At 42.9% G+C, this 15,005-nt stretch overlaps 2 protein-coding genes across 11 annotated transcripts in view; one reads left to right on the forward strand and one right to left on the reverse strand.

Moving 5' to 3' along the window:
- PLEKHH1 (pleckstrin homology, MyTH4 and FERM domain containing H1) overlaps positions 1 to 4,216 on the forward strand; it is a 53,640-nt gene extending 49,424 nt beyond the window's left edge. For all 9 annotated transcript variants that reach the window (XM_040477470.1, XM_040477469.1, XM_040477475.1 and 6 more), the window contains 3 exons: positions 916 to 1,002; positions 1,289 to 1,435; positions 2,386 to 4,216. In XM_040477470.1, coding sequence (XP_040333404.1) covers positions 916 to 1,002; positions 1,289 to 1,435; positions 2,386 to 2,547 — 396 coding nt within the window. In that variant the 3' untranslated portion in view covers positions 2,548 to 4,216. The remainder of the gene's footprint in view (positions 1 to 915; positions 1,003 to 1,288; positions 1,436 to 2,385) is intronic.
- A 363-nt stretch (positions 4,217 to 4,579) lies between these two features.
- PIGH (phosphatidylinositol glycan anchor biosynthesis class H) lies at positions 4,580 to 12,654 on the reverse strand. 2 transcript variants are annotated; one of them, XM_040477479.1, is made up of 4 exons: positions 12,381 to 12,654; positions 7,375 to 7,584; positions 6,588 to 6,671; positions 4,580 to 5,406 (listed from the first exon to the last, which is right to left on the reverse strand). In XM_040477479.1, the coding sequence occupies exons 1-4, from the start codon at positions 12,558 to 12,560 to the stop codon at positions 5,383 to 5,385; spliced, it is 498 nt and encodes a 165-aa protein (XP_040333413.1). In that variant the 5' UTR covers positions 12,561 to 12,654; the 3' UTR covers positions 4,580 to 5,382. The 2 variants fall into 2 exon arrangements, with proteins under 2 accessions (XP_040333413.1, XP_040333412.1); XM_040477478.1 differs by having other exon boundaries at positions 4,580 to 5,243; positions 12,381 to 12,653.
- Between the last annotated feature and the right edge of the window lie 2,351 nt (positions 12,655 to 15,005).

A 15,005-nucleotide genomic window follows, 5' to 3' on the forward strand; every position in this document is an offset into this window, starting at 1 on the left:
GGATCATGATCCTGTTCACTAACAGTACAGATTAGACAGTGGACATTCACTCATTTATTCAATAAAGAATTGTTAAGCTCCTGCTAGGTCTCAGGCACTGCCTAAAATTATAAGAGATGAGCGAATCAGACACAGTCCTGGCCTTTGTGGGGCTTCCCATCTAGTAAGGAGGTACACATTAATCAGATAATCATATATATTCTCTCTCTAAATACATACGTTATTTTGTAAGCTGTAATAAGTGTTCTGAAGGCGTATAGGGGTGTTATAAAGGCATATAATGGGGACCCTGGGACCCTCTGTCTGGGGGATTGGGAAAAGCTTCTGAAAAGGAGGACATGTCCTTCCCTTTTCCCAGCCTTTTGGGTAAGAGAGATAGGAAATCCAGATTGCTCTACTGCAGTCCTGGCAGTGAAAGTCATTTTAAGAATTGTCCAACAGAGAGTTACTTTTCTCACTGGTAGTGCCTAAAGCCCCTCAGATTGCTTGCTTTCCTGTTTCATTTGCAGCCCCTAGGAAATTGGCTGAAGCAAGATGCACTTCAGCTGGGAGAGACTGGGTAGAATGCTGTCAGTTTGTGTGAACTAGAAAATAGCCCAGTCCCCATGCTCATGAGAGCGGCCAGGGCTGGCCTTTATTGTGCAGTACAGAGCCTCCCAATGAGTGTACTATGGCAGGATGGGCTATAGGTACCCCTCTCCTCTTGGGACGGTAGGTAATTAGATAGCTAGAGCCCCAAGGCTATTTACTTTGGCAGGCTGTGCAAGTACCATCTTTCATGTTTTCCAAGATGTGAAAAAGGCTGGAAATCACTGCCTAGCAGATCCCTGGATGTGCCTTCTTCCTCAGAAAGCTCTTGTCAGTTCAGCTTCCCTAGCTGTGGACATGTGTGATGAGATTTTCCTGTTTCCCCAGCCTGCACAGCTGTCTTCCAAGGAGAATGCTCTGGTGTGGATTGCTGTGAATGAGGATGGGGTCAGCATCCTGGACCACAGCACTATGGTATGGAAAGATGAGGGCTGGCCTTCTGACCCCTCCTTCTCCTGAACAGCATCTTTTCTTCTCTCTGCACTCAAAGGCCTGAGCTAAGTGAGGCCTTGCCCCAGCCTTGCTGTCCTCTAGTCTAGATACAGCTTGACATTCAAGACATGAATCTCCAAATTATGACCACTTCAGAATTCTCCCTTTCTGGTTAAGGCTACCAGGGCCCACAATAGACAGGGGATGCTAGTTTAGTTCAGGAGGCAGGTGGAAAATTTCCCTAGAACTAACGGGCTTCTTCTCACAGCATGTGCACGTCACTTACCCCTACTCTTCAGTAATGACCTTCGGTGGCTGCCGGGATGACTTCATGCTTGTGATCAGATCCATTCTGGACCAGAGCTCTGGAAAAGGCCACACTGAAAAGTTGCTCTTCCGGATGGCTGCTCCCAAGGTGGGTCTGACAGCTGCTAAAACATGTTACTCAGATCTACCTAGTATGATGAGGTGGGCTTGCAGTTAGGAAAGGATGCTGGGGTTATTATGACCATACTCTAGAAGGGCCGTGTCCCAGGTACAACTTTTGGCCTTGTCTGTAGTCAGTCCTCCAAGGGTTCAGGTAGCGTGGCATCTCAATAGTCACTGGTGAGCTGATCAGTGAGGGGTTGGCCGGGAGGGCACGCACTCTGGTCCGGCTACATCCATGCTCTCCACATGGGCCTCTCAGCCCTTGCAGCCCAGCATCACACAGGCTTGAGGTGGGGCCCACTTGCTCTTCATGCAGCTGATCCAGGGGCCAGGGCAGCGTCCTCCTCAGTGTGCTGTCACCTTCTCCTGGGCTCTGCCAACACTAGTCACAAAGTGGGACAGTCTGTACACGCGCGCCCCCCCCCCCCCCTTGTGGTCTTTAAGACAGTCCCAAAGACCTCTACTGCTTTAAGAGCTTTGTTCCTACTCAGTACAGGAAATACTGACTAGCAAAAATAACAAATTAAAAAGGCTCCAAAACCTAAGTTCTGATTAATAGTTCCTGATTCCATTCTGAAAGTCCCTGGAAACCCTGTTGTTTTAATCGTAAAACTGGAGTATCCCAAACCTCCTCCTCTCTTTAATACCACCCCTGCCATAGGAGAAGCTATACAGACACCTTCCTCCAGGAAGGACCACTTCCCCACTCGGAGGTAAGCAGAGAATATTGCTCCTCCTGTTCTCAGGAGGGTACTGTGTGCCAGTGGCCCTTCAGACTAACAGGTACTGTGTCACTGAGCCTCTGAACCTCCCAGATATTTTAAGAGGTAAGAAACTGAAGCCCAGGAAGGTTATACACTTAGTATAACAGCTAGGGAGAAAGCCAGGATTCAGGCCAAGGCTAGTTCAATTCCTTTGTTTCTGCTGTCTCCTTAGATTGCAGAGGCTACCTTCATCATGGCCAGCTACATGAACCATTACTCTCCAACTGTGAACCCACCTACGAACCCACCTGCTGCCCGCCAGCTACGGGAACTGGACAGACAGCAGCTTTTTGCTTCTGTTCCATGTGCTGCCAGAGGGCCAACGTTGCTGTGAATATTTCTCCTACCCCTTTCCCCCTCCAACAACCTGGTGCCTCTGTGATTAGAGATTGGTGTCCTGGGGTGTGATACTACTGTGATGGGGTCTAACAGCCCTCCCCCAGCTTGTTCTGCGAAATGTGTTATTTCACTTTCCACGAAGCCTTCATTCTCTAGGTGCCTTATCATGTTTCAGGGCCCAACTTTTAAAAATCCAGACCCAGTATAAAAACCACTTTTTTTCCACAAGAATACTGAGCTCTGGATGCTGCCCGATTCTAGATACAAGACTGGGATGGTCCATGTTACTAGTTACTGAGGGCGTCAGTGCCATAAGTCAGAGCTTTCTGCACTGATACTCTTAGGAAGGATGGTATCTTTTATATTGTATATGGTCCTTATGTGGGGATTTATACTTGAAGTTTTCCCAACATCCCTGAACAAGACAGGACTAAAATTTCCAATTCACCTGAACTGTGACAAAAGCCTAGAACTCACTAAAACTGGACTTCCCTTTCCAGATGGGAAAGGTATTGGCAGGGCTAGAGGAAAAGGAATAGACTCACCTTTCCCCTTCCCCACTGCAAATGAGTAGGCATTTGCAGTGCCCCTCTGGGGCAAGAGTTCCTATCTTTGCAGGACAAGGAAAAGGCACTATCCCTGCTGAGATTCAAGCTGTTCTCCCTCACACTGGACTGTGAGCCCAACTGCGTGCAAGCAAGGTCAGGGAGTTAAGTCCAATCTGACCTCTCCCTGTCTCATTTTAATGACTGGCCAGGGCTCAGCAAAGGCTAGGTTTCCTGCTGTAGGATAGGGTGGTCACCAGTGATTTCCTTGCTCTTTGAAAAACCCAAGCAAATGCACTCTGTTTTTTGCTGTTTTGTGAGGCCATCATAGATGAGTCAGAAACAGAATCCAGGCTCATGGGCCTGAATTTGCTCCTCAGGACTCAATGGCAAACTTCTGCTGGGAATTAGTCCAAGGGCAGAAGGTACACAGGTGATACCTGTACTAGCCTGAGAGCACCCTGGTGATATAAATATCTCCCCATCTGCAACTGAGGCCGCCTGTTGAGTGCAGAGGAGACGATCTTTGCCTCCACCCTCCCCTAACAGAAAACAGAAAGGACGAAAGAGTTCATTTATACTCTGATTCTCTGCCATTGGAGAAGCTGAGCTTTATTTCATAGCTCTAAGGCAGTCTCACCATTTATCAATCAAGGGCTGAAAACTGTGTGGCTTGAGCAGGAGCATCCAGGAACCAAGCCTTTGACTTCCACAAAGTGTGTGTGTGTGTTGCACACTGCAAAACCTTCAAGGTTGGAACTAGTTCATCTGAACACCTCAGCTGCTATAAGCTTCCCCCCTCTCACCCTTTAAACTGACAAACATTAAAAAAAAAAAAAAAAAAGCACATTAGAGCATCTGTCTTTTAAACTTGACTTTGCAAGGCTGGCAATTTACAGCCGTCTCCTGTTTCTGTTGCTGCCTTTCCCCCAGGATGAGATCTAGCTGAGACATTTCTACCTCGAACAACTCAAACATCACATGTACCACAGTCTCCTGAATAACCCCTCCTGAGCTGACTGAAAAGGAATTACAGCTCTAGTTTTATAATATCCTGAGTATCTCTAACGCCCATGAGGATAATATTATCTACCTGGGAATTAAAAAAAAAAAAAAAAAGGATCCTAAGGAAAAAGCAAGAATGGAGCTGCGTTCACACTGAACTTGGGGGTCAAGCTGTTTCCCCCACCCTAGCTCCTTCCCAGCCTTTCAGGAATCCTCCCATAGTGTATTAAGTACAGAAGATACTGCCTTATAATCAAAAGCTTCTGCAGTTTGTGTGTTTATCCTTCTTTAACCTGTCTGGAAACCAAAGTCGAATTTCTGTCTGGTCTTTTGTCCCATCCCTCTTGGCAGAAGAAGTGTTTGAAACCATAGACAATGCTGAGTAACAAGAGTATTAATGTGCTTGACATCCAAGACTGAAATGCCGTGTTCAATGTCAATAAAAAGCAACTGTCTGTGAACCAGGCAATTATTGTGTATGTTTTGGAAGGAGACAGGTTTATTAAGAGAGTCATCATAAATTAACCCTGTACAGAACAAAGGAGCTAGGTGAACAGAGACTAGTCTTTTGTAGGACATTTCTTCCTACTCACCAGTACCTGAACGGCTTGACTTTTTTTTTTCTTAACTTTTATACAGGGGTACTATGTAGTTGGAAATTATGTTTCTTAAGATAGCTGATGTCAGTTTCCCATGGTCTTGCTCCAGAAATCTACAAAAAGTAAACCTGAATGTGTTTAGGAATTTCACAAAGTGCTCTTTGTTAACATTACTTTTGACATGTCTTTTCTTAAGGTCTCCCCCTAGTTGGTAAAGTAGGCAAAACCTTACAAGCAGATCACTACAATACACAGAAGGACTTTGCTCAACATCACACAATGAGTTAGGTTTCCAGTCACCTGCTCTATGGCTCTGAGATCCACTGCATCCATACTGGTTCCTAGGACTGTGTCCACCCGATGGTTTAGAATACAGAAAATAAACCAGCCACTATGGCTTAGGAGTCATCTCCCATGGAAGACAATACTGGCCTTCTGAATGCTGGGACTCATGGACTTGTTGATGTGGCTTTCTGGTGCGCCAGGACCTCCTGGCAGCTCCTGTACACTTCAATCAAGCAGTCCAGGCGGGGCTTGGCACTCTGAATTCCAAAGGGGAGAAATGCAGAGTCAAGATGAACGTAAGAGAGCGCGTACTGGTGCTGCATCCATGTGCAACCTCAATCTCTCAGCACATCAGGGGTCTAAAGGGCTCAAGTGTGAGCCCAGAGAAGCAGAAGCTCAGGCCAGATGGCACCCTACTGGCTAAGAAAGCAAAAGGAATAACAAGGACAGACCCTCTTGGGAAATTCACAGCTGTTAAACAGTCCTCAAGGGCAAGAAAGGCAATTTAATATGTAAATATTAAAATATTTTGTACAGTGAAATGCAATACAAGCAAAATTAACAGAAAAGTCACAGAATGGGAAAAATATACGTGGAAAGCGTATTTAATGAAAATTTGTTACCCAAAATATATAAATTGTTACAAATGCATAATCAATATCTAGATTCTACTTGATTAATAGAGGAGATGGATAGTTTTAAATAAGAGGAAATACTGATAGGTAATACAAGGAAATATGAAAAGTATCTTTGTCATTTAAAGAGCAATTTAGTAACTTTAAATTCCTTTACCTACATACTAAAGTAAACAAGTAACTAAATCCACTGTTAGCCAAGACCATGAAAAACAAGTACAAATTCTCAAAGTATGGTAAAGTTGTCCAATCTCTGGAGCCAAATCTCAAACGTAAAAATCTATGATACTGTTCATAAGCTTTAACAAGATAATTCTGAACTGTAACACAAAAGAATTTTCACTTAGCAGCCTTAAATTTTTTGTGAAAAAGGGCAGTAAGACAGTTAACTATATACATAAATATTTTATATACTTACAAAGTAATTTACTATAATCATGTTTGTATGAGAAAATTTTGTAAGAGCAAGACAAAAAATAACCTGGAGATGATTTCAAAACCTTGCAGTAGGGTGGCTAAATAAACTTAGTCAACATGATAATATAACCATTTAAAATAGTATAATGGCCTCTGTAGATGCATGAAAATATGTATATTAGATTTAAAAAGCAAGACACAAAAAGTATACAGCAGTATGTGTAGATCAATGACATCTATGTAAAAGCATATATTGGCAGCCTAACAGAGTAGATGAATGGTGATTTGTGGGCAGAAATTGCTATATATTTTTTCTCTAAAATTTGTATAAATTCATAGTATTTCTGAAAGCCTATATCTGCTTCAGAAAGAAACTTTTGAAATAACTAAAATCCTAACTCTCACTAAAAGTAGCTGTCAAGTGTCCTCAAACGTTCTTGACAACAAAAATTGACATTCCTACCGAATATAAGTAGCAATGGATATGCAGAGAGCAGGGAAAGGTAACGGATTTTTTGAAGAAACTTTAGACAAGTGTTCTGTGCTCACCTGGAAGACAGGTACTACTTGGGATATCCCATGTGGTTCCACCGGATCCTTCAATAAAATGCAGAGGTAGTAAATCACCTTCTGCTGCAAGAAAATAAACCAAATAGCAGAAATCTAAGTGAAACTCATTTTGTTTTCTTTTTCTTCAAGGGAAGGCTAAAAACTTTTTTATAAATGGTTATCTCTACGTAGTAGAACACTTGATCACTTCTGAAGTGAGGGAGTATATTCTCATTCTTTAGATGAAAATGACAAAACAACAGCAGCAACAACAACCAGAGATGATTTTGAAATCAGGCTAAAAAATAAACTTGAAATGCTGACTCCCTATCTATGAAAACTTATTATATCTCTAAAAATAAAGGAATGTACCTTTTCAGTATAAATTTCACTTTCAAGGTTTATAGACATGCTAGCCATAAAGGAAACACTACAATACTGGAACAGAGTCTTCAAGTTTTGTTTTTGTTTTGTTTTTTTTAACGTTTATTTTTGAGACAGAGAGAGACAGAGCATGAATGGGGGAGGGTCAGAGAGAGGGAGACACAGAATCTGAAACAGGCTCCAGGATCTGAGCTGTCAGCACAGAGCCCGACGCGGGGCTCGAACTCACGGACCTCGAGATCATGCCCTGAGCCGAAGTCGGCCGCCCAACCAACTGAGCCACCCAGGCGCCCCCAGAGTCTTCAAGTTTAATTCTGTGACATCAAACACTTTAGGTATTAAGACTCATTTAGATCCAGGCAAAGGCCATGGGAGAAACCTGTAATACTACTCAACTACTTACCATGTAAATACCTTCATTGATGATAACATCCTTCACCTTGCCCATCTCAATGAAGGTAGTGCTTTCTTTGCCTGAAGCATAAGATGAGGTCATCTGGATACCAAGGGAATCTATGATTAACAGGGTCTCCTGATCAATCTTGACAAAATGCAGGTAACCAAGCAGGCCTAAGAGGGTGATGAAGATGGCAGCAGAGAGGATTATGCTGTTCTGAAGAGAGAGCCAGACACAGGCGATAAGATTACCAAGTGATCCTCCCGCACAGATCTCTGCTGTTTAACAGGTCCCCTCTAGGCAATGCCAAAAAAAGTCTGTATTCTGCTGTGAGTTGAACAGATGAGAAGAACATGCATGGAGGAAGAGGAAATCACTTTTATTTCAGCTCTGTAGTGCTGTGTACTGGGAAAGCAGATGATGAAATATATCCAGGCAGTAAATGGATAGGTCTTGGAGGAGAACCTCCATCAAAACAGTATCTACCATCGCACCACTCTCAGAGATTTTTCTCCAAAACGGAAACTTAAGGATTCAGACCATTTTCTCTCATGCTCCATCAGCAGAATATACAGTGCAAAACCAGACAGTTCATAGTAAGATGCTTAGCACAGGGTAGCAGATAGTACTCAACAGCCCCCCTCCTCCTTCCTAATAGAACTTGGGGGTGAATCGTGATTGGTTCCTATTTGTTCTGCCAATGACTGCATTAGAAATGAGCACATGACACAACTCTGGCTAGTCTGCTGGAGAGGCTTCTGGAAAATGAAGTCCGTCTTAAAAAGAGATCTAAGGAAGAGAAGGTCCCTTCCTCTTAAAAGTTTTGATGCCTGGAACTACTATGGGGCTACTACTACTCTGCCAGACTGTAGACAAATGTAGAAAGCCAGGCTGAGGACAAGTAGAGTAGACCAAGGGTGGAAGAGCAGGAATATGAAAAGAATCAAAATCAACTAAGCCTCTTATGCCTTCTAGAGCCCTCCTACCTCCTGACTTCTTGTTTTGTTAAATAATAAAGATTGTATCATTTAGGACTCTTTTAGTTCTTTTGGGTTGTGACTGAGTAGCTGAAATGACTAACTTATGTGTTACGGGCTCAAAAATGGGATTTATTCCTTTGATTCTAAAACACATTTACAGGGGCGCCTGGGTGGCTCAGTCGGTTAAGCGTCCGACTTCAGCTCAGGTCATGATCTCGTGGTCCGTGAGTTCAAGCCCTGCGTCGGGCTCCGTGCTGACAGCTCAGAGCCTGGAGCCTGTTTCAGATTCTGTGTCTCCCTCTCTCTCTGATCCTCCCCCGTTCATGCTCTGTCTCTCTCTGTCTCAAAAATAAACGTTAAAAAAATAAATTAAAAAAAAAAACCACATTTACAGCCTTTTGAAGTTGAATGTGTTTTTCAATTGATGTATGTTTTTTCATGTGCCATTATTTTTTTTCCCCAAAAAAGCTATTATTTAGGAGGATGGCACAGAGAAAAAAAATCACTGACTGATCTCTCAAAAGAGATTCAGTAATTTACTGTCATTCCTTGAAGGCAAGAAGTATCTTATCCTTTTTTTTTTTTTTTTTTTTAAGTTTATTTTGAGAGAGAAAGAAAGCATGAGCACAGGAGGAGCAGAGAAAGAGAAGAGAGCAAGAATTCCAAGCAGGCTCCCTGTTGTCAGCACAGCGCCAAATGTGGAGCTTGAACTCACAAACCAGGAGATCATGACCTGAACCAAAGTCAGACACTTAACCGACGGAAGGCGAAGTATCTTATTCTTTATGACTGACATGATGCCTTCTTTGACCTAACTCTAGTCAAGCTCTTCTAAACCCTCAACCTCGGTGTCCATCCTTATTGGGCCTGCACTACCCAACAGGCTGTACCAAGAATCTGATGACCCTCACCTGCCTTTAGCAAGGATCATGTCAATTTAGCCAGAATCTCCCTTCACCTTTGATATTTCTCTTTAGCCATTTTCCATCCATTGACCCCCACTGTGCTGCTTGGCTATAAATTCCCACTTGTCCTTGCTGTATTCAGAACTGAGCCCAATTCTACACTGAGATCTCTTTTCTCCTACTGCAATAGTGAATAAAATATGTTTTTATTGCTTTAACTACTGGCTGCCTTTGGTTTTCTCTGAGAATACTTTTCTACTTCGTTCTACCTAACACATAGTTAAGTGTTGGATCAAGAGTCTGTTTGGGCCCATGATCTATTTTTGTTTGGTCCACCCTGAGCTAAGCATGATTTTTACACTTTTAAAAGAACTGTTAAAGAAACAGATGACTATGAGACAGAGACCTGTAAAGTCTAAAATATTTTCTATTTGGCCTTTTTTTAAAAAAAATATTTACTTACTATTTTGAGAGAGAGAGTGTGAGCAGGGGAGCGGCAGAGAGAGAGGGAGACACAGAATCTGAAGCAGGCTCCAGGCTCCAAGCCATGAGCGCAGAGCCTGATGCAGGGCTTGAACCCATGGACAGTGGACTGTAAGATCATGACCTGAGCCGAAGTTGGACACTTAACTGACTGAGCCACCCAGGAGCCCCTCTATTTGGCCTTTTAAAGATAGTTTGCCAACTTCTGTACTAATAATTACTTGTTGACTAATGAATGGAGGGTAGAAAAATCTATGTGCAGGGTCTCTGGTGATCCAGAAATATCTATTTTGAGTTAATTAAATGTCTAGTATCTAGTACAATGTCTGGTTCACAGTCTTAACTGAATAAGCATTATGGATGAATACAGAGAAGTAAAATTCAGTCCTGGCCCTTACAGATGTATTAGAGGCAAAATTAATACATATAAAATATTTTTGGAGAATACTATGAAAACTGTGCCAAAGAAAGGATTAAAAGAGAGTGAGAGAGAGACATCAAAGCACACAAGGATATCCCATGAAGATCTCCAAGGAAGGATTTCACTGGTGCAGAGAGGTGATGGTTACTGACAGATATATTTGGTTGAGGAAAGGAAGGGGAAAAAGTATTCCCGGTTGGAATAAGGTAATAACCTACAATTTTAATAGAATTGTGAATTCAAAAACAAGAAGGAAAGAAGGGATGAAGAACAATAAATGTTAGAGGATTTAATCCGTATCAGTTTTTTAATAAGGTAATCCCTGCTCAAAACTTCATTACTACCTGCATTCTTTATACTTCATTTTTCTGTCTGAAATTCTAACAATTCAGTATTTATTTGGGCTGAAATTAAGCCTCATGTTTTTATGAATTCTTTCATCAGGCTTCTTCTCACCCCTGAGATTCATTACTCTGACAAACAGTTTTGAACACAAGGAAAGGTTAAGAAACTTTGGTACACAGAGCCCTTAAGAAGTGTTGCAGTAGAGTTTAAAGGAAGATAAGGTTACTGAGCCCCGGGCACGTGATGGAGGTAAGTGGGACACACCAGGATGAGAGTACAAAAAGGAGTTGGCATAAAAAAGACTTCTATTTAAAAATTTTGCTTAAGCAAGCCCTCTCCACGGAGGAGACAGTATAGTGAAAAAGAAACGGTTTCAGAGTCAGCCCTGGGTTTGAACCCCAGGTATGCTGTTTGCTAGCTCTGTGACTTTGGGTAAGTTATTATTCTTTCTGAGCCTTGGTTTTCTTCTAAGGTTAAAACTAGGTATTCAGGAAAGCAGCTGGCAATCAGTGGGCATTTGATAAATATCTGTTCCCTTCACCTCACATGGGCACATGGCCAGAATTCAGGCTAGTATTAAAATTCAGCTACATTATAAATTAAATCTTTTTAGGGGGAGGGAGGACTGTCCTCGCAACTTAACCAATTCAACTGACTTAAGAACCAACTTTTTTTTTTTTTTCAACGTTTATGTATTTTTGGGACAGAGAGAGACAGAGCATGAATGGGGGAGGGGCAGAGAGAGAGGGAGACACAGAATCGGAAACAGGCTCCAGGCTCCGAGCCATCAGCCCAGAGCCTGACGTGGGGCTCGAACTCACGGACCGCGAGATCATGACCTGGCTGAAGTCGGACGCTTAACCGACTGCGCCACCCAGGCGCCCCGAACCAACTTTTAGATACAGTTTGGTACAAATTACAGCAAACGTAATTTTGCATATACCTGTGACAAATTACCACACTCTGGTGGCAAAAAAGTCAATGAATGCAGTAATGAAAATATCCAAATTACAGAAATAAGTAGTCCTAGCTCTGGTCAATCACTCCTAGAATAAAATATTCAATTCAGGGCACTACATATGAAATTAAAACTAAACTCATCCTGAAAAGGGCAATTAAGGTGACTCCTTTTATTTGAGGGCTGTCACAAAGCTACTGCATGTGACCCTCACAATACGGTGAAGCTAGAATGACAGACAGCAATTCCATGTTAGACATGTGAAAACTGAGGCTCAGAAAGTAGGAATGAGTCTGGAAAGTGAGCACAGAAACAACTCCTCTCTGAAACTTCGTAATTCTTTAGAAAATACTCGAAGTTGGGGGAAGGGACTGGGGGGGGAGGTGTTAGATTGCCTTAAAAAACAGAAATTAGGAAGAATTATCAAGCTCTCAACGTGTGTGTGTGTGTGTGTGTGTGTGTGTGTGTGTGTGTGTTCACACATACATATTGTGGAGGCAAAGACAAGTTTCCCTAAGACCTAAGGTATTATTAACAGTGATTCCTCTAGGAGTGGAAATGATGGATGAGGACGATCCACTTAATAGTTCTCTCAACTCTTGGAACTGAATTACTGCGAGCATGTACTACGTACAGCACATGAAAGTTAAACTTTTAGACTGTCGTGCAAGGACTACTTGTATGCTGGGTGGAACCGCAGAGCGGAGCACGACCCGTGAGAGGGCTAAAGTACAGGAGTACAAACCACTAAACGTAAAGAAAATAGCTGTGCAGCGGCGGAACCAGTGAGTTCCCGCCCTCCGACCCTACAACAGTAGGAGGGTCTGGCGGGAGGGCCAGGCTCGACCCTAAGACCCCAAAGACCCTTCCAAACCCGAGCCCCCGACTCCGACCTCGGGAAGGGGCCGACAGGCCATTACCTCGCAGAGGGTGAAGAGTCCGTAGGCCGCTAGCCACACCGTGCAGGTGACAGCGGTGAGCGAGCGCAACGACAGCCGAGGGCAGCTGATGCAGAACTCTCGGCAGGACGGGGAGTAGTAGCGGCGCTGCAGGGCCAGGCGGCCGCCACAGATATCCGAGAAGCTCTGCTCATCTTCCATGTCTCGCTCGCTCCCTCCCGGCCGGGACGCGCCGCTCTAGACCGCCCGCCAGCGTAACTCTCGCCGGCTCTGGACCCACTTCCGGAGAGCGGCTTTCGGCCCCGCCCCGTTCGGCCGCGTCTCACGCTCGGCGCAGCCGCGGTTCCGGGACGAGCGGTGTGGCGCAGATCCAGAGCTTGTAATTCGCCTGTAGGTTGGGCCGGGCTTTTGTGATTGTCTACTGCAGAGACTGCATTGGGCCAACTCAGCCTGCCGATTAAAGCCGCTGTTAATGCGCTTTCTCTCGGCAAACTGATTTCTATTTCTAAGCTAGAGTACGCTCTAAGGAATCGATCCACAGGTATACGCTCATTCATTCATTCCTGAGCCAGGTAGTTTTAGGCGCCAAGGGTACAGCGGTGAATATTGAAGGTCTCTGCCTTCAAGTACCTTCCTTCCTAGTAAGAGAAACAGTACGTAAATAATTTCAAAGAGTGCTGCTGAAAGTAATATGACCGGCAGAGGTGGCTTGGGGACGTGCAATAGGACAGTCAGGAAAATCTCTCAGAGGAAAGACCCTGGAGCTGCCAGGATGAGGATCCGGACTGGTCTGGGAGAACTCTGGAGGAGGAATTTGCCAGGTTGGAGGACCAGGAAAGGCAAAATCCCTGAGGCTGGAACAAGGTTGACTTATTGGAAGAATCAAGAGGCTGCCACATGGAGAATGCATTTGGAAGTTGGGGAGGTAGAGGCAGGGCTCAGGTCCAAGAGGGTCTTGTAGGACCTGGGAGTTTCTCTCTTCCGAACCACTGAGTGGGGGGCATTGAGTAGACAAATGAGGCTTGGCTGGGACTCCGTAGCAAGAAAGAAAGATGTAGAAGGTATGGATAATAAAATTACTAAACTCATGAGTAACAGCGGCCTGTGGGTTCTTTCTTTTTCTTTTTTCTTTTTTTTTTTTTAACTTCGGATGTGGCTCAAGAGTGGCTTGTGGCCTGTTAAAACAATTATGGTGCTTCAGCCCTGAGGCAGCATCATGTATTAAAGAATTGATGATCCCTTTGTCTGTAAAGATAAATGCCATAACAGTCTCACCAGGTTTAAGTCTCTCTTATGATAGTCAGGTTCCGTTTTTCTGTCTTCATCCAGGATTTTGTTTATATTTTTTTCTCTAAAGGATATTCTTCAAGTATTGCTTTGTTTTTCCAATTTTATTTCTATACTCTAAATCTTACCAAGCAATACACCCCTCTCATTTTTGTAAATAACACGTGCATGTCTTTTATAATTATAAAAGTGAACTTTGTGTATTGTGGAAATTTGGAAAAATACAGAAAAGAAGAAAAACTTAAGCCACCCATTATTTACACCACTGAGAGAAACACTGTCGATGTTTTGGGGAAACCTTCAGTCCTAGAGTTCTTAACCTGAACTCCATGGATACAATCAGAGGTTTATCGTTGGTTTCATTAACTTCTGATTGAAATTTAACTTTTTTTTCTTTTGGTTATGAATGCAATTAGTATTAACAATACTTGTGATTTTTGTCACTCTCATAGAAACCACAAATACTTTTATTTCACAATAATTATCTCAAAATGTCATTTCCACTCCTCAATTACTCAAATACTCCAATATTACTTCAAAATTGCAGTAATTATGGGATCCACTTCTAGATCTTATTATTTGATCTGTCAGTAGAGACACATACAACTATTTACACATTTTAAAAATATTTTGAGGTGGCTGGGCGGCTCAGTGGGTTAAGCGTCCAACTCTTGATTTCGGCTCAGGTCATAATCTCGCACTGATAGTGCAGAGCCTGCTTGCGATTCTCTCTTTCTCTTTCCCTCTCTCTCTGCCCCTCCCCTGCTTGTTCTCTCTCTCTCTCTCTCTCTCTCTCTCTCTCTCTCAAAATAAATAAAATTTTTGATGACTGTATTTTAATTCAGTTTGTTTAATTGTTTTTTAAAAAAATCCTATATATTGTATTCATTTTAAAACATTGTGATGTGGCACAAAAAAGGTTAAAAGAACCTTTGTAGGTTCAGGGGCGCCTGGGTGGCTCAGCTGGTTAAGCGGCTGACTTCAGCTCAGGTCATTATCTCAAGGCTCCTGAACTTGAGCCCTGCGTGGGGCTCTGTGCTGACAGCTCAGAGCCTGGAGCCTGCTTTGGATCCTGTGTCTCCCTCTCTCTCTGCCCCTGCCCCACTCACACTCTGTCTCTCTCCCTCAAGAATAAATAAACATTAAAAAAAAAAATAATAAAAATTTTAAAAAAAGAATAAATAAACATTAAAAAAAAACATTTAAAAAGAACCTGTGCAGGTTCAGAATGTTCACAACTGTAGAGTCATAGAAAAAAAGGTACCTAGTGTACTTTTTTGAATATTAAATTAATTAGGGATAAATATTGTGATAATATAATTCCAAAATCTTAAAAAAAATTTTTTTTAACATTTTAAA

The sequence above is a fragment of the Herpailurus yagouaroundi genome, unplaced genomic scaffold (genome assembly GCF_014898765.1).
Source record: "Herpailurus yagouaroundi ecotype Mexico unplaced genomic scaffold, PumYag 141, whole genome shotgun sequence".
Lineage (NCBI taxonomy): Eukaryota > Metazoa > Chordata > Mammalia > Carnivora > Felidae > Herpailurus > Herpailurus yagouaroundi.